This window comes from Myotis nattereri (genome assembly GCF_964212035.1).
Source record: "Myotis nattereri genome assembly, chromosome: 2".
Taxonomy (NCBI): Eukaryota; Metazoa; Chordata; class Mammalia; order Chiroptera; family Vespertilionidae; genus Myotis; species Myotis nattereri.
Window position 1 is genome coordinate 33,672,594 of NC_138076.1, and position 26,410 is coordinate 33,699,003.

Sequence of the window (26,410 nt, forward strand, 5' to 3'; positions counted from 1 at the left end):
CTTCACAGATAAGGAAAAGCTAAAGGAGTTCATCACCACCAAACCAGCATTATATGAAATGCTGAAAGGTATCCTTTAAGAAGAGGAAGAAGAAGAAAAAGATAAAGATACAAATTATGAACAACAAACATGCATCTATCAACAAGTGAATCTAAGAATCAAGTGAATAAATAATCTGGTGATCATAATAGAATCAGGGACATAGAAAGGGAATGGACTGACTATTCTTGGGGGGGAAAGGGCTGTGGGAGATGCGGGAAGAGACTGGACAAAAATCGTGCACCTATGGACGAGGACAGTGGGTGGGGAGTGAGGGCAGAGGGTGGGGCGGGAACTGGGAGGAGGTGAGTTATGGGGGGGAAAAAGAGGAACAAATGTAATAATCTGAACAATAAAGATTTAATTAAAATAAAAGAAAAAAGAAAAAAAAAGAAAGAAGAAAAAAACAAAAAGATACAACTTTGTTTGTAATGGAAGTATGCATTCTAATGAGTGATATATTCTTCAAATGGACCTACATTCCATCCCTCAAACATCTACCTGCCTGCCATTAATGTCATTGCTTCCAATGTTTTTTCTAAGTTCTTTTTTTTATATTACTTTATTTTCACTTGAATGTCCTACTTCAAATGTCGAAACTACTGGAAATCAGTTCAATTCAAATCTGACAAATAAAGGTGGCTAATCATTCTAGTTAATATTCTCTTTGTTAGATTTAATATTGACTTTAAAATATTAAGACTGACTTTCTTATCTGGTTCAAAAACTGTTCTAGAATATTTTTCTTTTCATTAGAGTCAGTGTATTGCCAACTGAAGTTCTGGCATTTGTTTTGAGTAAAAACATTTTGATTCAAATCACAACTGTTTTTGTTCCCATTTAGTGTTTCAAAAACTGGTGCATCAAATTAGGAAAATGATTTTCCCTTAACTCATTGAAAAGAAAGCATATTTCTGAAGTCAGGGTCTATTTATGAGGTGTTTACATGCCTTGAAGCCATTAACATGTGTCTACATATGCATGAGTATACACAGACGTTGGGATAATTTTGTATGTATTCTGTGATTACACGGAAAGTCTGGTTTTCTCTTTAGAAAGAAAAGCAGGAAATGTTGTTTGTACTCTAAATACATTGATGGATCAAAGCATTAGCAAAACTGTCTCTTCAATCACAACTCATGGTTTGAGATACTGCAGCCACAGAATTATTTACACAGTTTCCTGTTTTCAAGGATATTTCCTTTACAGACTCATAGTTACCAAGAATTTCTTAATTTAAAAAAAGACTGGGATATATACTAACCAATGTCACTGATTTATGATATGTGAACCCCACTGAGCCATTTCCAGAGAAAAATAACAAAAATAAAGAGAAATAGAACATAATAGGTACTGTTCTTAACAAGGAACATAGCTTTCTTCACATGGCTTCTGAAGCGATGATGCTGAACTCACTATATGGCTCAACAGGAAGTCACAGAAACAGCCCAGGAGAGAGATCCAATTTTTTCACATCCTCCTGTAATATAGATTCACATGACACGCTTTCACAAATTTCTGTGAATTCTTGAATGTACTTTGTGAAATTCCTTTAAATACTATTCCTCCTTATGAGAGGAATCCAACCGGAAAAGTGAAAGCATCTTGTAACAACACTTTGTTCCTAGTGATGGAAGGGAAGGAGTTGAGCTTTTTTTATTCCTTTTGCATGTAACTTTCACCAGATCCACTTGGAGCCCCTGGTACGTGGTAGCTTATCAGAACAGGAAGAAGGATGAGTCTTTCTGTACACCAGTACCCAGTGCTTGAACCTTGCATTGTTTTGATGCGTGGTGCAGACGCACGCAGCTGCACTCCAGTGCCTAACCTCTCTTCCAGTAATCTGTATGTCTTTCCTCCACACCACCCTATAAAGTCTTCATGAAGGCAACCACTAAAGGATTCATTAGGGAAAATTAAATGATATATTTGGTGAGTGTATATTTTCTTTGTTCGTTAACTGTTTTCTAGTTTCTTACAATACATTTTTCATAATAAAAAAAAATCACTGTAAGCATTTAGGGGAAAACAACAATGTGAAATATGATATTTAACAGAATTTGCTAGTTTGCTGTTTAAACTGTATTTTCTCTGGCTGCAGACAGTCTTTGTTCCAGTAAAATCCTGGAAAACTTTAGGACACTTTGTTGAGGAAATTCTCTGCTTAGCTTCAAGATATTTCAAATGCCCAATGTATTAATCAACTTAGCGTAGGTTTTAAAGAATGAGTGAACTCTCTGTAGAATATCTCTGCCATTTTCATGTGGGCCTTTGATTTTAAGTTTAATTAGTATCATTTTCAGTTTTTAGAGCAATTTATAGTCTATATAATGTATAGTTAGCGTTCAGCCTTTATGCAGCCACGTATTTATTTGTATGGCCTGTTCTTGAGCGTCTGTGTCACTTTTCTCTGTGATATGTGTACTTATAGTTTACCATTAGGTTAAATTGATTTGCTTTGTTATCTAATGTATTCAATCGAAACATTCTCTTATAACTCGAGGTGTTAATGAATGCATTATTCCTTGGTTCCTTCCCCTCATTAAGCAAATACTTATGTTCTTTTGGAGATAAGCAGCCTGCATGGACTGAATAAATGATCCTTACTCTCAACAATGTCAACTAGAAGAAAAACAATATGATGTTATTAATATTAGTTAGATGTAAAAGTAATGCCAGACTTTATTCATCATACATATCTGATATACCTGTTCCTACACCCCTAAGAAAAAAATGAATCCTTTAAAATATATACATTAATTACTTAAAATTTTCCCTTGCTTAAAAATAATACTCTATAAATATATAAACATTCGTAAGCCTAATTCTTTTTGCAGATGGTCACTATGATTTGGAAATTGTTTTCTAGTTGTTTTTTTTTATTCACTTGACCTCTAATTTTATATTGTTTTACCAGCTCAATAATAAAATAACTCTAGAAAATTAGCAAATTCTCTAGAGATCACTATTTTATTATCTTTACCTTTAAAAAATAGTGAACACAATTTGGATGCCAGTGCTAATTTTGTATTTCTTTAAGTTATTTCTAAATAAATCCTAAGTTATAATTATGTGAAATCACTATTGTAGCAAATATAAAATGAAAAAAAATATTAAAGTTGAAACACTAATTTCAAAAACTGTTTCTGCAACACTAATAATTTACAGCAAAAGAAAAATTGTCTTGATACTGAGTATGAGTGTGACTTCTAGATCAAATCGGCAAGCTGAAGCCAAAATTTTACTTCTGAACTGTCTCTAAACCTATGGAAATTGAAGTAAAACCTACAAAATAAGATACATTCAAGAGGTAATGAAACCTAGAAAATGAGATGTTATTAAAACAGACTTAAAATTATATATATATGAAAAGGTAGATGCACCATTTAGAATACTGCCAGAATTGGGAGAGCCTTCAGAGCAGGCTCTAAAACAGACCTCAACAGAGGTGGGAACTGTTCTTCCAATAGGATCCTTTGATGATCTTGGTTTTGTTTATGGAGAGTTCAGAGAGAAGCAGAATGAAAACACCAGAAATTCCCAGAGGATGAAAGGAGATTATTGGCAGAAATATGGTCATCCCCATTCCTGTATATGTAATGGTGGTGTTTGCCCACAAATACCATGATCTGCTTTCTAAAGACATTGAATGAGCTATTGAGATGGATGTGAGCGAGCCTTAATACTTTTGAGAGTCAGAGGGAAAGGAGCTGCAATTTGTCTAATTAAGCTCCATGCACTCATTCTAAGAAGAATTTTGCCTCCTGGTCAAACTTGAAATTGAAGGTGACAAGAGTGTAAAATGTTCTGTAGAAGGATCAGTATCCACTGCCTGTAAACCTGATAGGGAAAAAACAAAAAAGGAAAACAAAGGTGGAAGTGGAGGAAATGATAAATTATCAAAGCATTCCTTGAAGGAATTTCTCCAACGTGGAGGAAAACCATGGTTTCAGATTGGAAGGGCCTAGCAAAAGAAGCTACGCATAGACATATCTTTTTGAAATTTTAGAGTACAACAGATATATGGAGTATTCAAAGAGGTTTCATAGAAGATAAAAAACGTAAGCCCTCATGAAATGAGGAGAATATGAACATCAGTGAGGTAGGCAGGATTTTGACCCCCACGCTCTCCCTTGATGTTATGCCTATAAATCTGCTATATTACATGGCAAAGGGGACTTTGCACATGGGACTAATTTATGAATCAGCTTACCTTAAAACAGGGAGGTTATCCTGGGTCATCCAAGTGGACCCCGTATAATCACAGAACACAGAAGGGTTGGCCACAAAGATGAAGTAGATCTGAGAAATGGAATCATGGGAAGAATTCTCCCACGGTTGCTAGATTTTAAGATGGAGAAAAGGGCCATGAGCCAGGGAATTCAGGTAGCCTCTAAGAATCTCCGGTTAACAGCCAGCAAGAAAACAGAAATCTCACTTCCACAATCACATGAAACTGTATGCTGTTATTCATTATCAGCTTTAATAATCAAAGCCAATACCCTCATTTCAGCCTCAGGACACAGAGCAGAGAAACCAGTTGAACCAACCCAGGCTTCTGACCTACAGAACTGTGAGATAATTAATGGGTGCCATTTTAAGCCACTGTGTCTGTGACAATTTTTTACAGCAGCTAAGGAAAATGGATATAGATTTTGGTACTAGAAGTTGAGTGCGCTGTAACAATTGTCTAGAAATATAGAAGTGCTATGCTAGTCAGCAGTAGGGAGAAGATGGAAGAATTTTGAGAGGCATGATAGAAAAAGCCCAGATTGCCTTGCATAGGATGCCAGAGGCTGTGGCTAAGGGCTCAGAAAGAAATGAGAAATGTGTTCATAGAAATTGGAAACATGATATATAGTATGAGAAAGCTTAGCAGGATTGCATCCTGCAGTTACATGGAAAGCAGAAGTGGTTCAGTGGTGAAGTTGGCTCTATAAGCTGAGGGGATTTCCCAGCGAAATGTTTAAGGTGTTACCTGGTTTCTTCTTACTGCCTATACTAAAACACAAAAAGAGAAAGATAAATTCAGAAAACTGAAACAATAAGAATCCATGATTTGATGATTTGGAAAATTTAGTCTACTAAGAGAGCGAGAGATTTAAAACATTGCTGCCAGGAAGGCAATGTTCTAGAGAAAACAAAACAAAACAAAACACTTGAGGGTGTGGCTTTACAACCATTCTGACACCTCGGAAAGCTTGCAAGGTCAGAGTGTTCAGTTACACAAAAGGCTTCTGAGGAGATTAAAGATCCCCTCAGCCATCTGAGCAACAGCCAAAAATAGAGAAACTATTATCTAGGAAAGATCCGTGGAGGAGCTTCTTATCTAATGGAGTGAATCCCTGTGACATAGATAAGACTCTCACAAAGTTGTTGAGAATTTTAGACCAGCAACAATACTGCCAGCTTGGACTGAAAGGGACAGAGACGGGGTGAAATGAAGAAATGCTGGCTATTGGACGTCTTCCTCCCAAATGATCTGTCAAGAAACATGCTGATGAAACTACTCAGCTGCAAACATACTACTGTTCATAAAAAAAAAAATAAAAAAAAAATGCTAAATCAGAGGGGGCAAAGCTTGGAGCCCAGAGGGCGGAGCTGAGAACCACAGAAAAATTTTCCCAGGTCTGGAAACCTAGTGGAGTTAGTGCAGGTGGATTTCAAATTTGATTTGGGCCCATTTTTTCTTCCATTTTTCTCCCTTTTTGAAGCAGAATATCTGTAATTATTAGTTTACAACCTGTCTCACCACTGTATGTTGGGAACATAACTTGCTTTCTAGTTCCACAGATGGAAAGAAATTTTATCCCTGGATGGATTATGCCCAGATCACATCCATGCCTAATTTAGATGATTTAGATAATGAGATTTGGGGGGGATTTAAAACTGATGAGATTTAGAGATTTCTGCACTTGGAGTTGATGCTGCATTGGAGGAAGACTTTGGGGACATTGGATATGGTGAATGTGTTTTGCATGTGGCATGAATGTGAATCTTTGGGGACCAGAGGGACTGAATAATGCCCCCTTCAAAAGATGGCCCTAGCCTAGTGATGGTGAACCTTTTGAGCTTGGTGTGTCAGCATTTTGAAAAACCCTAACTTAACTCTGGTGCCGTGTCACATATAGAAATTTTTTGATGTTTGCAACCATAGTAAAACAAAGACATATTTTTGATATTTATTTTATATATTTAAATGCCATTTAACAAAGAAAAATCAACCAAAAAAATGAGTTCACGTGTCACCTCTGACACGTGTGTCATAGGTTTGTCATCACTGCCCTAGCCTAATCCCCAGAACTGGTGAGTGTATTACATAGCAAAAGGGGCTTTGTAGATATGATTAAGATTATAGACCTCGAGATAGGGAAATTATCTTGGATTATCTACCTTGGCCCAATCTAAATGTATGGGCCCTGAAAAACACAGAATGCAGACGAGTTAATCAGAGAGATGCCATATAAGAGACAGGAAAGATATGGCAGAAGGAGAGTTTGGAGAGACTGGAAGAATGAGGAAGATTCCATGTGTCATTGCTGCCTTTGAAGGTAGAGAAAGGGCCCATACCTAAGGAGTGGGGACAGACGAGTTCTAGAAGTTGAGAACAAACCCAGCCGACAGCATGCAAGGGAATTGGAACCTCAGTCCTACACACACAGAGAACCAAATTCTGCTAACAAACTGAGCTTTGAAGCAAATCTTCCTTATAAGCTCTAGAAAAGAACTCAGCCCTGCCAATATCTTGATTTTGGACTTCTGAACACAGAGCAGAGAAACCAGTCAACCCTTCTAACTTTTGGTATACAGAAAGGTGATTAAATAATTTCATGTTGTTTTAAGCTGCTAAATTTGTAGTAATTTCTTACAACATCAATAGGAATTTCACACACAACACTGAATACTAAGCCACAGTGAAGTTGTGTTGCCAGCGTTTTTAGAAGAAAAAGATTATGAATGTAGGATGTGATGCGGAGGAGAAATATCTTTCAAACAAAATAAAGTTTGTTGAAATTAAATATATAAACTTTGAAAGTTTACCTTCCATATATCACGTCTGAAAAAACTGAACTTTTACTATAGAACAAAAAAGTAACTGAAAGAGGATAATATAGTCTTCATGTTGATGATACAGTAACAATAAATTATAAGATAACTAGTGGCCTGGTGCATGAAATTCATGCACAATTCAAATATAAAGCTACCAACATTTTCATAAATTTCATGAAAATTTAATTAGAAGAAATATTTTAATATTGCTATTTGCCCTTTCTCTATAATAGAAGTGTCAGAGATGAAAGAAAATTAGTAAAATGTATATGAAAATAATATATAAATTTATTAATAAACAATCACAAGATATAACAACAACAAAGACATGCTATAAAAACAACAAAAACATGATGTAAAAACAACACTGATACAAACAATGACTGATAAATTGATTATGCTTATTCTAATATCTCCCTGTATACCACATTAAGAGTGAAAACATTTTCAGAGTGCTTGACTAATTTCCCTTGTGATGAAGTATTTACAACTTTAACATCACACGCTCTTCGAACTTGAGAGAAAGCAACATATAACTGACCATGTGCGAAAACGGGTTCAGGTAGGAATATTCCTACTCTGTTTAGAGTTTGTTCTTGTGATTTATTAACAGTCATCACAAATGCTGGCATCACGGGAAACTATCTTCAAATTAATTTAAATGGGAAGCCAGTGTCAGATAGGGACAAATCAGTTCTTGGAATCAGAACAACCTCTCCTTCTGCAAGGAATGGGGTTCCCTCCTTCCTCCTGTCAGGGTCCTGGGTGCAGGTGAATGGGATTCCTGGCTGGCAGGCTGCTGACAGCAAGCTGTCCAATGGCTGATTCTGTGAGGAATGGGGCTCCCTCCTCCCTCCTATCAGGGTCCAGTTTGAAGGCTGGCCACGCCCCTGATTGTGTGAGACCCAGAGTTCCACCGTGCCCTGGCCGGGGCCCAGGTCGGGCGGGTGGGAGCTCCCTCCTGCCAGCAGCCTGCTGTTTGGTTTTCCATCCAGTTGTTTAGGTCACGAAGGCCCCTGGCTATTTATATATTAGGATATCTGTGCAACAAAAGTAATCAGTTCATATTACAACATTGGACTGGTATAATTATAAACTGGATAAGTTAGTGATATAAGGATGAAAGTATCATATTTTTTCTGATTACTTGAAAAATAGAAAACAATTCAAATATAAAGCTACCAACATTTTCATAAATTTTATGAACTGGTAAGTATAAAAAGTCATCATCTATTTTGCCTAATACAGGGGTGGGTAAAAGTAGGTTTTTGGTTGTGAGTATGTGAAACAGTTTCTATTCTTGTGTTGTTACTTATTAACCAGTGTTTTATTTTCCATACAAACAGCTGTAAACCTACTTTTCCCCATGCCTGTATTTAAAGTACTTTGAATAACATTGTAATTAAATGGGGTTAAATTAACTCTAAGGACTTTAATTTTTTTTTACTTTCAATTTTTAAATTTAACATATAGAACAACAACAACAAAAAATCCCAGGAACGTGTAAATGTGGTTTTAGAACAAAAGCAATAACTGGCCAACTTTGGGGATTAATAGGGTAAAACAGAATTCTAGTGACATGAATTTACTCAGCTATTTCAGTTGAGAATAATTAGCTATGATCTAAAAATCACTGGAATAAGAAATTGTTGCATGAATATGTTGTTTAGAACTATGAAGGTAATCATTCCCAACATAAAAATAAACAAACAAGAAGCAAAAACAAAAAAATCCAAAGGTCATATTGGATTATGGCCCCAAAATTACCTCAACTTAACTTGATTAACTCATTTAAGGCTATTTCCAAATAAGGTCACCTTCTGTGGTACTAGGACTTAGGTTTTTAACAATCCTTTTGGGGGACTTGATTCAGCCTTTAACACACCTAAATGAAACATGGAACCTAAGAAAATATACTCTACATATAAAAAGGGAGACAGAGTTTGAGAGGCAAAATAGCATACACTTGAAAAAAGTTACTACAAGGATAAATTTATCATCATATCCTCTCAGTAAAATTCAGTATATGAGGACCTTTTAAAACATGGAGAGAAGAATAAATGGGAATTTGGCTGGGAAGTAGGAAAACATAATGGATTTCGATTAAATAAAATATTTCAGGAAAACAAAAACTGCAAATCTGTATACATGTACAATATCAACCATAGAGAAGTTGGAAAAAGCAAAGTGGCAGATAAACTTGAAGAATGCAAAGGCAAAGTTCAAGGTGGAGACAAAAAATATAAAAATGATGACAGGGGATTTGGTAAATTGAAAACATACAAAACATGAAACTGAAGAAAGGAAGAATCAAAGATATATAAGGAAATATCTCTTATTGACAGACAAAGGTGGTTCTCCTCATTCTGCCAAAATTAAGGAAATTATATCAAATTGAAAACATTCTTAAATTTTGGAAATGAAGAAAATATCCTGCAAGTTGCAAGCGGGAAAATATCACATTTGACTTGAAAGAAAAATACTGAGGTCACACTTTTCTTTCAAAGAGAAATATTTGCAGCTTTGTTTGCTATATGGGAATCTCTCTTGAGGGCATCTGGTTGGACAAGAAAAATAAATCAAGTAGATCTGCTTCCCTAGAAGTGTGTCATTGGAACCCAGCAGTCCTGACCAAGAGAGAAAAGCAATGAAGTCATATATGCACATGTACATGAAAACGCAGCAAAGATGTGCCTGCAAGGGGCTGGGGGATGTGCAGCAGGCAACAGATTGATTACTATGTGCTATTAATTAGTGCTATGTTTGCCACTCAGGTGAAGCACACCCAATTCCTTGTTATTCTATAATGCTGTTCTTTAATTGCCTGGCATGCTGTTGGTCTTGTATTTCAATAAATAGGCTGGAATTTTTCTAATATTCTTCCCACCACCTGTTTTTTGTTTTTCACATAACTTAGCTCCAGTGGGTTTCTGTTCATTGCAACTAAATAATCCCTGAGTTAAGTATAAAACAATATGCAAATATTTTTAATAATCACTGGAAGGCATAAAATGATAGTAATTTGACAATCCTATCTAATAAAAGAGTAATATGCAAATTGACCATCACCCACACACACAAGATGGCCGCCCCCATGTGGACACAAGATGGCCGGCAGGGGAGGGCTGTTGGGAGGGACCAGGCCTGCAGGGGAGGGCAGTTGGGGGCGAACAAGCCTGTAGGGAAGGACAGTTGGGGGTGAACAGGCCTGCAGGGGAGGGCAGTTGGGAGGGACCAGCTCTGCAGGGGAGGGCAGTTGGGGGTGAACAGGCCTGCAGGGGAGGGAAGTTGGGAGGGACCAGGCCTGCAGGGGAGGGCAGTTGGGGGTGAACAGGCTGGTAGGGGAGGGTAGTTAGGGGTAACTGAGCCAGCTAGGAAGAGCAGTTGGGGGTGACCAGGCCAGCAGGGGAAGGCAGTTAGGGGCAATTGGGCCAGCATGGGAGGGCAGTTAGGTGTGACCAGGCAGGCAAGGGAGGGCAGTTGGGGGCAACCAGGCCAGCAGGGGAGGGCAGTTAGTGGTGACCAGGCTGGCAAGGGAGGGCAGTTAGGGGTGACCAGGCTGGCAAAGGGAGGGCAGTTAGGGGTGACCAGGCTGGCAAAGGGAGGGCAGTTAGGGGTGACCGGGCCAGAAGGGGAGGGCATTTGGGGGTGACCAGGCCTGCAGAGGAGGACAGTTAGGCATCTATCAGGCCGGCAGGGGAGTAGTTAGGAGGTGATCAGGCTGGCAGGCAGAAGCAGTTAGGGGCAATCAGGCAGGCAGACAGGCGAGTGGTTGGGAGCCAGCAGTCCCAGATTGGAGAGGATGCAGGCTGGGCTGAGGGGACCCCCTGCCCCCATGCACGAATTTCATGCACCGGGCCTCTAGTAAATAAGCATAAAACATCTGATGATAGCCAAAAGAGGTTGTGGGATAAGGAGTTAAAGGAAGTACATTTTTAATTTCCTTATCAATAATCCTGATAATTAGATACATATAGGTTCAAATGGATGTAATTTTTAAAAATATAAGTTCTACTAAAATTAATAACATACATTTAACAAATTATGAAAATATGAATCTAAATATGCTCACACAGTATATGATGGAAAACAAAGGAAATGATAAACTTTTTTAAACGTTTGGAAATGTTATTATCTGCTGAAAGCAAGACCAACCACTACAAATCCAAAATAAATGCAAATTGATTAAAATCTCCTTTTCAATCATTGTGAAACTCATAGATGTAGAACATGATAGACAGAAAAATATAAAGAGATCAATAAAGACTAAAACAATAAAACTTGAGAAAAAGAAATAAAAAATTCATTTTTCAGTGGCAACAGAAAGAATAAAATACCTAGGAATAAGCTTAACAAAAAAAAAATGAAGGGCCTATATAATGAAAATGACAAAGCAATATTAAAAGAGATGGAAAAATACACCACAAAATGGAATGATATCTCATATTTATGGATTGGAAGAACCAACATAGTTAAAATGGCCATAGTATTGAAAGCAATATACAGATTTTATGCAATCCCCATCAAAGTGCCAATGTCGTTTTTAATAGAACAAAAAAATCATCAGATTTTTGTGGAACCACAAAAGATCCCAAATGGACAAAACAATCCTGAGAAAAAAGAAGCCCAAGTTACCACTCTACCTGACTTCAAATTATACTACAGAGCTACAACAATCAAAACAACAAGGTATTGGCAGAAAAACAGACACACAGACCAATGAAACAGAATTGAGAGCCCAGAAATAAAACCAAGTATATATGTGCAAATACATTTTCACAAAGGAGCCAAAATATACAGTGGAAAAAATAAAGTCTCTTCAATAAATGGTGCAGGGAAAACTGGAAAGGCACTTGCAAAAGGATGAAACTAGATTACAGTTTGTCCCCATATAAAAAAAAAGTACTTCAAAATCTATATATCATATGCAAATGGTATGCATGTGTATATGTATGTTTGTATTATCCTTTTAAATGGTGAAAATAAATTCCAATTCTTTCTTTCTTTCTTTTTTTTAATCCTAACAAATTCACATTCGGAGTGATTTCCCTCCTCTTTTTACTTTACTGTTTTCTAAACTTTTGGATTCAAAAATATATTCAAGTATGTTACTAGTTCAAATATTTGAAAAATTAGTGTCATAACTCCTTGGATTTAAAGATGATAAAAGGTAAATTGCTGGACTAGTGAAGGATTATGCTGGGGTCCAACCCCAGCGGGTCCAGGGGTCCCCAAAGGTGTGGACGGAGTCGGCGAAGAAGGAATGACACGGAGGCAGCGTTCAGTTGATCAGCAGCCTAGCCAGGATCTCCAGCCAAGTTCTGGTCTCGATCTCCAGAGAGGTTCTGCTTAGGATCTCCAGCCAGGTTCTGTGTCCATGTTCTCTTGCTAGGTTCTCCAGATTCTCCAGCCAGGTTCTGTAGCCATGTTCCCTCGCTAGGTTCTCCAGCCAGGTTCTGTCCAGGTTCTCCAGCCAGGTTCAGTCACCAGGTTCTAGTCAGGTTCTCTTGCCAATTTCTGTAGTCAGGTTCAGTCCAGGATCTTTTGCCATGTTCTCTCCAGCGAAGTTCTTCTGTCCCTAGAGAACGTTCTGTGTAGGTTCTGTGCCTAGGTTCTGTCTCTCTCTCTCTGTGTCTCCTAAGTTCTGTCTGCTGTTGTCTTGTTTCAACTGTATTTATACCAGTTGATTCCAATCCTATCAATCTCTATTTCAAAGGTTAGGGCGTTTCTTATCTCCATTCCAGGGAGTAAAGATTATGCATGCTTAAGCATGATTGTTCGTAGTTAAAGTGATTAATTACCCACCTGGCACTTAGTTAAGAGGTTTTATTCCCTCCCTAACTTCAGGGGAAAATCCCTACCTGGGGAAACAACCTTTCTCAGAGACCTTGGTTAAAACACATAGTGCCTAGAAGGTGAGCAAACATTTTAAGAACAGTATGCCATATATGCCAGGTCCCTTGAAACAGCAAGCATGGACCGGCTCCCGGCAGGATTATATTTAAATAATATCATGTGTTTATTCTAAGGATTTCCTGAAAATATTTGACTTCCTTGTACTTAACTTATATTTATAATGACTATAGTAGAATAGAGTAATTGTGTTGAGTGGTGAAAAATAAGGTGTTTCTGTGAGTGGGTTAGAGTAATTAAAATCAGCAAAAGAAATTTAATTATATGTATTTTAACCACCTTCCTAATTTATAATGGGAATAATTAAAATATTATGTGATATTTTACTATCCTCCAGGTACTATTCTAAATAAATTATATGTATTATTTAATCCTCAAAAAACTCCACGAGGTTGGTATTATAAGATTGAGCAATAATTTCTATAATTATTCTTATTCAATGACAAATAGCAGGTAATGATTCATTATATATTGCAAATAGAACATTTTGTAAGAAAATACTATATCAGAACATTTCATGAGCTGAAAATTTGCTTTTCTTTTCTAACCCTAATCAGTTAGATATTTGTGCAATGTGATTATAGTTTAAGAAATTATTTTTATTTGGAAATATGTTCTTATAGTTCTTTTGAGTGATGAGAAGAGTTAGCCACTATAGGTAGGCTTCCCTGGGAAGCACGTCTGTGTGCAAATGGTTTACTGGGGTGGACACTGGGAACTATACTGTTCTGTGAGGAAGTCAGGGAAGGAGGTTTCAGAAGAGGGAAATGGTCTGAAACTGGGATGGCCTTCACAGATTACCTGATTCTCAAAGGCAGCTGCCCAGGGTCCCAGAAACTTGAGGTAAGGCTCATCCACGGGTGGTTTCTGGGGAGACACTGAGGCGGGATCTAATTGCCTACAGCATTACCAGATGGAAGGGTAAGTGGCCATGTCCTGGGGGACCTCTTGGTGATGCACCCCACCGTCCATCACATAAAGCAAGAAACACTGGACTTGGCAGGCTGTATGTCCTGTTTATTCATAAATGTATCTAACAGAGAAGCAGACATCTGTCAGAGTTCAAGACAGAGCGAAATGATATAGAGAAAAAAGCAGTACCATTTTCTAGGCAAACCCTAAAGGAAAGAAATTGTTTTGAGGCATAAATCCAAAAGAATAGAAGAATAGATAAGGAGACAGTAACCAAAAACCTCTTAGACACAAGAAAGAACATAGATGCGTGCTCAAGGATTTGCTGAGGGCAGGAAGCAGCAGAGAGGAAACCAAGCGTCAACCAGATTTATAGACTGCACATCTGTAATTCCCAGACTCCCTCCAGGCACAAGAATTGACAGTGGAAGATGTTTGGAGGAGGCAACAAAATATGTTTAAGAAGCTGTAACATCTCCATAGCCCGTGTCCACCTCTCCAACGTAGCAATTCCCCCTTCCTCACCTTAGAGAAAAGACTTGGAATATTTGTGTGTGGGATGGGACCTATATTTTCAGAGATGACTGCAGAACATTATTGTCCTGTGTGACCCCAGGAGGAGTTAAGGTAGGGGCCCAAAATGAGGATGAAGTGAGTGCAGCATACACACCAAAGGTTGAGATTCTCCCCCAGCCCCTACCCCATCCCAGTGCCTTCTCCCATCTATCTCTCAGGAAACTGGCTCCCCAGCTTTCGCACTCCTGAACAGATATGGGATATTTCCTGGGTAACCCAAACAACCTAAGGAAATCATTTAAAAAATCTCTCCATCAAAACAGTTGAGGCAGGTCATCCTACAGTGCAGCTCACAGCTCACAGTCCTCTTTAGGTGCTGAGATCCCAATACTTTTTCATGTCAGCAGACAATCTAGAATGTGCAGACTTCCCATGTAAAAAAATAAGAGATAAACAACAACAAAAAAACCCCAACAAAGTGATTTGGAGAAAACAGAGCCTATGCAGAGAGGAAATAAAATAGCTGCAAATATCTGAGAGCAGTAAAAGAATAGATTGCAACTATGAAATGAGAACGCTTAAAAAATAAAACCTAACATTGAGAATACATAAAAGTGCTCGTGGAAATGAAAATGTGGTAGGAAAAAAAAGAGAGAAAAACTCAATTATTACAGGATAAAGCTCACCAAATCCTCTAGAATACAGAGCAAGGGATGAAGTGATATCAAATAGGAGAGATGAGATAAGAAAATTAAAGGACAGGTCCCAGAGGTCCAACAACTTAATGTGGGAGTGATGCTCAAGTACATTTGAAGGATACAATTTTCTAAATCAGAATCCCATACTCAGCCAAATAATCAATTAAATATGAAGCAAAATAAACTCATTTTTAGGCATACAGCATCTTAGAAATTTTCTGCCATGAGCTTTTCCATATGAAGATACTAGATGACATGGTCCACCAAATTGAAAAAGGAGGCAGAGGATACAGAAAATAGGGAGTCCAGAGGAGAGAGGTAGCAAGCATCCCAAAATGATGCTTCATTAGGGTTTTCAGGCTGGTAGCTATGTACCAGGCATAAAAAAACAACCAGTCCAGATGGTAGGCTCCAGGATATATTTCTTCAGGAAGATAAAACCAATAGAACATCTGACTCAATTGAAATAACTGGTAAAATATTTGGGATTGAATTAATAAGTACATAGAAAACTGTAAGATATTAACTCTAGGAAAACATTGGTTTAATAATGGGAAACTAAAGTTTACTACTTGGCTAAATTAACATTGTTTTTACAACATCCTAATAAAGCAAAGAATGAACACTGAACTTACTACCAGGGCGGAATGGGGATGGTGGCAGTATGGTGGGGATCATATAAGCTGGAGGAACAGGAGAATGAATGTTTTATTCTCACATACAAAATGAAAACTCAAGAAAAGCACAAAGTAGGCTATTTACAATATGGTGTTAAATACAGAAACGCTAAAAGAGTGGCAGTTGCCTCTAAGAAGATAGAATTCAGGATAGGGGGGATTTTTTTATTATTATTTTGTAAGAAGTCTTATGGAATTATTTGGTTGTTAAAATACATGCATGTATAACTCTGAATAAAAATTCAAATTACAAGATGCACAGGGGAAATAGAGTATTCACTTTGTCAGTCAAAAAGAGGAATACATATATTTGTTTGAACATCTTTATCTTTTCTGAAATGACTTTACTGATAATTGTAAATCAGCAATCTAGCTATTGAGCTAACTTGGAAGACCTTCTTATTGGGGTGACATTATTAAACATTTTCTGACTATGAACATTCTAAAACATTGATCTAAATGACCTTTAGATTTCTATTCTTATCATCTTAACTGTAAACTCTTTTCTGCATAGAATATAATTTTGGAAAACTTATACTTCAATAAATGATTAGTCTTACCAGTAGTTATATGATATAAGAAAATATCATACAATGAAAATGTCACAGCTGCAGACCTCATTAATTCAGTTTTCTTTCCATATTCTATCTAGGCGAAGGTGAAGTTTACCTTTGAATGCCTAAGAAGAAATGAATATTGTAAGCATCATTATAAGGATATATTGGTCATTTATTTCAAAGAAACTGAAGATTGCAGTGTATATATTGAGTTTATTCATATAATAAATGCTCATCGAGTATCTGTTTTGCTCAGGTCTTCTGCAACCCATTGGGAATGCAAAGCTGAAAATATATAGTTCTTGCTTTTAAGTTGACAGATGAGTAAGGAAATTGACATGAAAATGAGCAATTGAGAGTAAAAGAACTAATAATAATTGCTCTATTGAAGTTACACAAAATGCATTCACAGCCCAGGCATGTGTGTGCAGGCTTCACACAGGGAATTTCCTGTGAGCTGAACTTGAAGAAAAAAATGAGAATAGGTATATGAGTTGATGGAGAATATACCAGCAGCTTGGACAATGATACAGATTTGAGTGAAAGTACTACGTGTTCTGAAAAGAACCGGGAGGAGTTCAGGATAGCTGGAACAGTGAGCGATGAGTCTGGAGAGAGAGGAAAGGATATTTTAGGTTTATTATTTATGTGGCGTCACGAGACACTATTAATTGCTATTATTATTAACTAGAGACCCGATGCATGAAATTCGTGCACTAGGGGGGTGGGTGTCCCTCAGACCAGCCTACACCCTCTCTAATCTGGGACCCCTCGGGAGACATCCGACTGCCTATCCCACAGGGATTGGGCCTAAACCAGCAGTTGACATCCCTCTTACAACCCGGGACTGCTGGCTCCCAACTGCTCACCTGCCTGCCTGCCTGATCACCTCCTAACCACTCCCCTGCCATCCTGATCAATGCCTAACTGCTCCCCAGGTGGCCCGATTGCCCCCAACTGCCCTCCCCTGCCGGCCCAGTCACCCCCAAATGTCCTCCCTGGAGGCCTGGTCTCCCACAACTGCCCTCCCCTGCAGGCCTAATCGCCCCAACTTCCCTCCCCTGCTGGCCATCTTGTGCCCACATGGGGCTGCCATCTTGTGTGAGGGCATGACAGTCAATTTGCATATTATCTCTTTATTATATAGGATGGTAGCCAATTTTTAAAGCATATTTATGTGATAGGCACTGAGCCAAGAACTTTACATTCAAAATCTAATTTAATCCTTCCAATTGCTGTATCCTTATTTTTCAGTTTTTCAAGCTTGAGTGTAATATAATAAAATTTGTATAGAAACTTCATTCTATCAGTTTGAGACAATGTTTCAGTCCAGTGAAAAAATGGCTTATGCAACTACATAAAACATGCCATATGTATAATATAGCAAGAAACAATGTTGAAAGGTAATGATTAGCCAGTTATTTTATTCTTTCTTTTTTTAATCCTCACCTGAGGTTATGTTTTATTGATTTTAGAGAGAGAAACATTGATGTGAGAGAAACATTTATCAGTTGCCTCCCGTAGGCACCCTACCTGGGGATGGAACCCACAACCTAGGTGTGCCCTGACCGGGAGTCAAACACAACCATTTTCTAATGTATAGAATGCTGCTCCAACCAACTGAGCCACTGACTGGGGCACCAGTTGTTTTACTCTTTTCACCACTTTGAAAGTTTCAGAACTACCCATCTCAATTGTAAAATAAGAACAATGTGAAAAAAAAAATAAGAACAATGTGTAATTTTAAAAGAAGAAGGAAAAGGGGAAGGGAGCAAGAGAAGAAGCTCTCCAGGAGGGAATAAACAAGAGAGAAAGAGTGCGAGAGTGAGGGTGTGAGATGGACAGGTATTCGCTGAAAGGCAATGCTGAGGGAGGATAGTTTTTGGAAGTGGAGAAAATCAAGATCGGAGAGTGTCCTCCTGTAGTGGTCCAGGTGAAAGATACATTTATAATATTTATTTCATTTAACCCTCAACTGGTCCCATTAGGCAGTCATCAATAGAATAGCATATGGAAGAATAAAAGAAACATTTAGAAAATAAATCAAAAGAAAATGGTCACCCATTGGATGTGTAGATAGTTATGCCATTCTCTATCTGCCCCCCAAGACAGGGGGATAGAAGATATAGTGAGGTTTAAGAGAGGAAGCAATTAGGAAACATGGTTCCTATAGCTATGATATTTTGATTGGTTACTTATTTCATTTAGCACAACTAGTTGATGTTACTTTAGGAATTGCATTAATTAGTCATGTTCCTGTTAAAGAAAAAGGATGGTTGCATGTCCCTGGTCACCAAGTTGATCCAGAACCTCAGGTTCTGATTTTGATCTAATAACTACTTTCATTCTATATTCATCACAACCCAGAACTTTCATGGTATGACCACCAGGAATATACAGAGAACACAATGAGGAACTTAAAAGTGCTGGTTTGAGAGAATGGTTGGCCATTTATCCAGACTGTCTTGACCTTCCTTCCCTTTACAAAATGTTGCATTGCTTGTATGATTTTTGTGGATCAGAACACTGACGTAACAGCTTCTCTCTACTATGAGCTCCTTCCCACGTCTTCCTTTCCTGTTAACCGTCCACTGTCTTCATCCTGCAGGGCTCTACGAGACCTTTCTAACCAATGATGAACCAGAATGCTGTGACGTCAGGAGACAGGAGCAAAAAAACAACCCATCCAAAGGAACGGTGGACAACAGTGGCTCCTGTCACAGGACGTCGCTCACAGTTTCCTCAGCAACAAGACTGTGCAACAGCAGACTCAAACTGTGTGTTCTGGTACTGATTCTCTTACATACAGTGCTCACAGCCTCAGCAGCACAGAACACCACGGCACTGAGCTTTGGAGGCATCAACACACTGGAAGAAAGCTCAGCCAATGAGGAGTAACAGTGGAAGGACAGAGCGTCACCACAAAGTGTCACCAGAGCAGCCCTGGCCCACCATGAAAGCGCAACTGGTCAGATGTCGCAGGGACTGGGTGCTTTTACCCTCCAATCACTTCTTGCAGGGCCTGTAGGGTAACATTGAAAAAGATGGGCCTGAATCCAAACAAGGACACAAACACAGCTTTTTATTGACTGAAAGGCTGCCAAGTGACTTCTATTTCTCACACCATTTTATACACTGTGTTTTAATGTTTGGACGTTTAATTTGCTTTGGTTTTGGTTTGGGTTGATTTCGTTTGTTTTTTTTTTGCACTTGTTAATACAGGATTTATTTTGGGGGATGCTTTCTCAGAGGTAAACTAAGTCTTTTCACTGTCTTTCTCTCTCTAATATATATATATATATTTCTAGTCATTGTGTATGTTCATCAGATAGTTCTGTCTCTATGTCCTGTCAGTTTCTATTAGAGGAATGATTGCTATGACTTTGTGGTATAGCAAAAAATAAACAAACAAAAAAAAATCATAAAAAAGAAAAAAAGACAAAAAAAAGAAAAAAAATTAAAAAGTATGTCCTAACTCTCCCTCCTGCCTTGGGAACCTGCACCCTCCCCGGCCTTTCCTCCCCTGGCCCTCCTCTCTCCCCTCAGCAGACAACATCCGCTTGCTTCTGTCTGTGTGGCCATGGAGAATGGGCCTGCACGCTCTGGTGGGCCTCTGAGCCGCTGTTGCACAAACCCACAACGGAGCAGACAAGGGGATTAGCTGAAAAAACAAGTGTTCCCCATGATAGGTGGAATCAGACAGTTGGACACATTTTTATGTTGAAAACAAAATAAAAGCAAAGAAAATTACCATGAACTATTTCGCTCCCACTCCCGTTCCCCAAGGCCCCGGTCCTTTCTCACTGATCAGGTGGCTCCGAGTGGCCACCTCGCACCAGGGTGAGAAGAGGCAGAGAGTCCTTCGGAAGGTGGACTTTCACTGTGACTTCAGTTCTGTTGCAGTAACCTGGGAGCCCATTTTGGCCCTTGTAATGGGGACAAAGAGGCCAAGAACACACATCTGGATTTCTTTTGCCTCCTTTATTGCTGACAAAGGAGATAGTAGAGATGCTCAAACACCTGCAGTATACAGAATATACACAATTTTACTCCAGTATTTCCCCAACATATGGTTTTAAATTATTCCAGGTATAAAGTGTATGCAATTCTGCATTATCACAAAAAAACCCCTTTTTTTTAAAAAAGAATAGGTTAGCCATTTTCATTCAAGTGCAAAAACTGTATCACTCTAACATGCTCTAGATAGTTGAAGAAAAGAGGAGAAATCTGATTGCTCTGTTTGTACTTTTTTCTTTTTGTGGGAACATTTCACCTGCTGAATGTCTATGAGTTTGCTTTATATAAAAAAAAGGCTTTTATGAGTTTACAGTAGAATCAGTGGAAGGAAGAGTTAATAAGGGCTGTTTTTAAAAAACCAAACAAACAAAACAAATAATTAAAAAAAATACTTTACATTCCTTCCTATTCTCTAACTACACTTGGGAAGTGCACTTCAGATATGTTTGCTGTGTAGCTGGGAGATGAAGGAAAACCATAGAAAAGGTCCTCTTAGCGAACAAAATTTAGTTATTGACTTTATAGCTATGAAATTCCCCCAGGCATTTGTTTTTGTTCAAACAAACTTTAATCTCTGCATCATACTTAACCCTGCGACATGCGTACAGTATGCATATTTTGTTTTGAATAAAAAAATGTTTTGTTCCAGTCTGTTAAGAATATTCAAAAATAATAAAGGTATTGCTTAATAAAATTGCTAGAATTGTTTAGCAGAACATGCACAAATATTTTACTAGATTCTTTGTTTTAATAGTGTTTTGTTGAGACTGCAAATCCTAAAATGGTCTGCGCAAATACAAAAAAACAAAACAAAACAAAACACCACCAAAATGCAAAATTCTCTACTTTTTGTTCCTTTTTAAAAAAATGTCCTTTTCATACAAATGCAAACACATTCACGCGTGCACACACATTCACATGTGCACACACATAGACAGTAGTATTGATTTACAGAAATGTGCTATTTCTAGGGACACGTGGGTGGGAAGTGTCTGGGGATGGGCTTTGAATTGTTGCAAATTTTAAACACTTACAGAAATGAGCATTTTTAAAAGCCTAACTAGTGGTGGAATGTAGATTTAGTGGAGCAAGGGAATGAGAAAAGTAAGGGGGTCAATGAATGGAGGGTGAGGGCGTGAGGGATGGCTCATGAGGAAGAACTTAGTCAGTGAGCTCTTATTCAACTGACATCTTCAGGACTTTGAGTCATATGGCCCAAGAAAAGTTTGTTATGACCTTTGTCTACCTCTGCTGTGCAAAAGCCACTCCATAGTTTCTCAGTGCCCCTTATGCTTCTGTTCATGCCAGAGGCAGTTCTTTTTTTTTTTTTTTTTTTTTTTTTCAGAATAAATGACCCATCAACATAAATACAAGTCCCACCAACAAGACACTGGGCAAAACAATGAAAAGCTGTATTCCTTAACAAGTAGGGTTTTGCTTTCCCGTAGTATCTTTTGCAACTGGTTCAAGTTCTTTTCCAATAGAAGAGGACTGGAAGGTTCCACTTAGCTTTAGTTTGGGGAGAATGGCAGCCAAAAGAGGGATAACAAAAACCACCACTACTTTATACGAGAGTTAAGTCATCCAAAAGAAAATGTCAAGAACTGAGAGAAACAATGCAGTATTAATTGTAAGTAAACTCTAACTTGGGTGAAGAATGGGTGTAAGAAAAGAAAGGGAATGACTTCTTTCTCTCCCACAAGTCAGTTAAGGTTGGAATAGTCTGTAGGATTTTTCCTTGCCATGCACATGTACCTTCTTATGTGAGAATGATATCAGTGCCTAGTATTTATTAGCAAACGTGTGTGACCACTCCCCTTTATTTCCACTGACACACTGAACTGAAGGAGCTTTTCCTGGGGTCAGGTAAAGGATCCAGATAGGCAATGACTCCTTTACAAAGTCAAGAACAGCCATTGAAAATGCTAATCTCACTACACCTACTGATCCTTGCAGTCCTTTTTCTATTTGACATATGCTTGATGTTGTGCACACATTAATCCTGACAGGAAAAAAAATAAGACCCTGCATCTTTGTAACCACCATCTTGATCCATTTTTCTCTTAGTGGATAATCATTGAATACTGGATAATGAATTATGATATTAAAACAACTATTTTTGAAAGCAAGTTGAAAACTAAGAAAATATTTTTTCCACAAGTGTATAGAACAGATTTTCCCAAGTTCATGATTGACTTTTTCTCTACACTAGAAAAATTCCAGAGTGTGGAATATATTGATACTGAAAAGTCAAATGTCAAATAACATAAGTGGAATTACAGTAGACCATTGGTATCTGTGGGTTTCACATTGCAGATTCATATGTCACATGAATATATATATATAGATATAGATTTAGATACATTGCTTATAAGCTTTAACCACAAAATTATTCAACCCATAACAATACACTTATAACATTATGATGAATGATTTCTATTTTTTGCTAAAGTTTGAGCAGCATACTCAGTCAAAATCTTTGTCTTTAGTGTGGAAAACAGACTCTCACAAACTGTCTCCATTAAGGAAGGATTAATAGTTTTGAAATAACCAGAATCTTGTCCCTCTTCCAAAAATTTATGATGCATATTAAATATTGAATGTGGCATGAAGATAGTTGGTGATGGTCAATGACAAAGTATTAAGTAAGAGGAAGGAAGGAAACAGAGTGACACTTAAAGCCCTATCTCCATGACATTTACAGGAATAACCTAACTGCTTCAAATTCCAGAAATACTCTAAATAATGATAATATTCTCTGCCTTAGAATAAAACTTAAGACATGAAAGATGTTCTTTGGTTTGAAGATACTTCAAGGCTATGTTCACATGACACAACATGCAGATTAAAGTTAAAAATAATTGATCTCCTCAGTATTTTATCCAGGGCCACACAGGTAGGCAACACAAAGGTGGAACTCAAACCACATCTATTTGCAAATTTCAAAATCTGGCTCTGGATCACAGTAAGATTTTTGGGTTCCAAACATACTTTGGGAGTAGAATTTACTTTATCCAAACTCTCACATACCTGTGATATCACTAAGTTTTAATTAAAAATTATAACTTACAAAAGAAGCTATCCAATATCTTTGGACAGACACCTTTGCACACATTTCATTCTGTGGCACTATTCAATATTTTGGAAGTAAAGGTGAAAGGGGGCCAGTGGGAACACCTTGATGAAGCACCTAGCAAAGAAGTAGTTGGTTTAAGGGGTTTTAATTTCTTTTTTTTTTTAACATAGATAAGAAGCATGGGATCTTATGGGTAAAGCCATGGTTTGGGTACCATCTTTGGCACCCTTGATCATGTGACCCAAGGAGGTCACTTATATATTGGAACAGGACACCTCATGAAGTGAAAATATCTCATGGGATGATTTGGGGCTTAAATAAAATAAATAAAATAAATGTTTCTGGATATAATGGGTCCTCAGCAATAGTTTATTATAATGATACTATTCATGAAGTGAGTCTATCTGCTTGTTTATAGAGACTGCTCCTGGAAGTCTTTCAGAGTTGCTGAATTGCATTGATTTATCTCTTAATTCTTTTAGAAACACTTCCCATCTTTAATTTAGCAAACTGATCATCAATGAGTTTTTGGTCACAATTTGAAAGAGTTTGCATAAGTTATAGAATTTAATGTGCTCTATAAACAGGGTTTGTTTCTTTATATCCCCCCCTCCCCGCCGCCCCCCCTCCCCCCCCGCAAAATCAAACAAACCTGTTGACTAAAAGCAAAAGTTAAAGAAGCCCATAACAATTGAGAGGTCGTATCATGCACAAGTGTAACTTGATCTGAAGTAGTAGTGGAAATAAGGATGCAATCTCAAAAGGTTTTTTAAGTACCCATGGATTTTTTTTTAAAGTGTAAATCTTTGATGCCTGGATTCCTTAAGCAAAAAAAGAAAAGGAAAAAGAAAACCAAACCTACATTATATTGAACCTTTTTCAGCATATATATATATATATATATATATATATATATATATATATATATGAATTAAGCTGGGATCTTGATTAACATTACTCATTTTACTCATTCTTATCTCTCTTCCCATTCCATCCACCTCTCACCCAAAGGGTGAGATACTGCTAGCTAGAGAAATGCATTATTTCTTAAATTAAAAATGGAAAGAGAGATAAGAATGAGTGAAATGAGAAATGTTAATCAAGATCCCTGCTTAATCCATTCACATGCTATATAATAAAACCCTAATATGCAAATTGACTGAACGGCAGAACGACTAGTCACTATGATGTGCATTGACCACCAAGGAGCAAGGCGCTCAACACAGGAGCTGTCCCCTGGTGGTCAGTGCACTCCCACAGGGGGTGCGCCGCTTAGCCAGAAGCCAGGCTCAAAGCTGAGGAGATATAGGAACGAAGGGTCCCAGACTGCAAGAGGGTTGTGTGACTGCTGGCTTACGCCCACTCCCCCCGAGGAGTGGGCCTAAGCAGGCAGTTGGTTATCCCCCAAGGGGTCCTGGACTGTGAGAGGGCCCAGGCCAGGCTGGGGGACACCCCTTACCACCCCAAAGCCCACCCCTGCACGAATTTTTGTGTACCAGGCTTCTAGTTGGATTATATTTAGCCCACTACATATTTCTGTCTATAACTAACATCTTCAAAGGCTTTCACTTTTACAACTTTAGTTGAAAGCCAGATGATGGACATTGATCTATGAATATAGGCTATTGATCTGTGGATATAGAAACAGGGAGTGTGCCTCCTAAAACTGCCAGCTCACTGCAACACTGGCTGCTCCAAGATTCCAATTGTCTGAGTGCTATCTAACTAGAGGGTCATTTGTTTTGAAAAGAACATTTCAACTATGTTCATTTCTCATGTTCATTATGTTCATTATGATTATTTCACTGCACTATAGATAACATACAGGAAGAAAAAAGTAAGGCAAAAGTTAAAGTTCTATGTACACATTAGAAAAAGTTTGAATTGAAGATTATTATTCCCCTTTTACATTCTCTCTTTATTTTTTCTTCCTTTTCCTCCATATGACTTTTATTTCCATTCCATGGTAAGCATCTTCATGTTTGAACCAAAATTTAATGAGCCATATTTCCCATTTTTCTTAGTTTTCTTGATAATGTGATATATTAAAAATAGAGACAAGACTATAAACATATAATTTTTAAATTCTTTTTATGAATTCACTCAAATCTAAATTTTTTATGTGAATAGAAACATGAAACAAAAATACTATTATCACACAATTCTGAGAGACCAAGAATGATGCGAGAAAAAGCAAATTTCATTACACGATTATATAGTATGCTAGTAGCTAGAGAAATGCTTTATTTCTTAAATTATAAATTCTAAAATCATTAAAATATTAAATATTTAAAAATTAAAAAGCTATAGAAGCCCCTGCTAAAGTTCATCAATGTCTTGTTTCTTTAGATGGCTAGGTTACTCATTTTAGATTAATTTTCTCACTATCATTATGTTTCTGATCCAATTGTTTTTTCTCAAAATAGAACTAGACAAACTTTCTTATGCAAATATGTATATTAGTTTTGATCATTTTGCTGGTTGGGCTTCCAAAATATTACCTATCTAATTGTAATAGTTTAAGTGTATTAACTTCTTTCTCTTTCGTGTCTTAATTTATTATTCTCAGCTACATTTACATGTGGTTATGAAAAAATGGAACAGCACAGTTGAGGTAGTAGTTTCTGCCAACTTTATTATTCTGTCAAAAAGACCAGTGTACCACTGCTAAGGCGCGAAGGCAACTTTAATCACTTGGATTAGTCCTGCTGCCATCTGGGCTCACAAACACAACATCTACCTTCATGATGTTTCTAGTTACAACAGGTGATGAGTTGGTGATATAATCATGGCTATTGCTAAGGAACTCTACAAGGATTTCACTATTTAGAAACACCAAAGGACAGCGGCTACCCTCTTCTTATGATAGCAGAGATATAAGAGGGTAAGCCCATTGTTCAAGCATGTGCCTAATATCATCCCATTGGCTAAACCAAATGACAAGGCCAACCCCAA

General features: G+C 37.7%; 1 protein-coding gene across 2 annotated transcripts in view; it reads left to right on the forward strand.

Annotated features, from left to right (window-relative positions):
• The window catches only part of NALF1 (NALCN channel auxiliary factor 1), a 605,754-nt gene extending 585,675 nt beyond the window's left edge, over positions 1-20,079 (forward strand). The window contains exons 3-4 of one of the 2 annotated variants that reach the window (XM_081081165.1): positions 16,458-16,503; positions 18,971-19,757. In XM_081081165.1, the coding sequence (XP_080937291.1) occupies positions 16,458-16,480 (23 nt within the window). In that variant the 3' untranslated portion in view covers positions 16,481-16,503; positions 18,971-19,757. Of the gene's footprint in view, positions 1-16,457; positions 16,504-18,970 lie in introns of both variants that reach the window. The other variant, XM_081081164.1, reaches the window with a different exon arrangement.
• Positions 20,080-26,410: the final 6,331 nt, after the last annotated feature.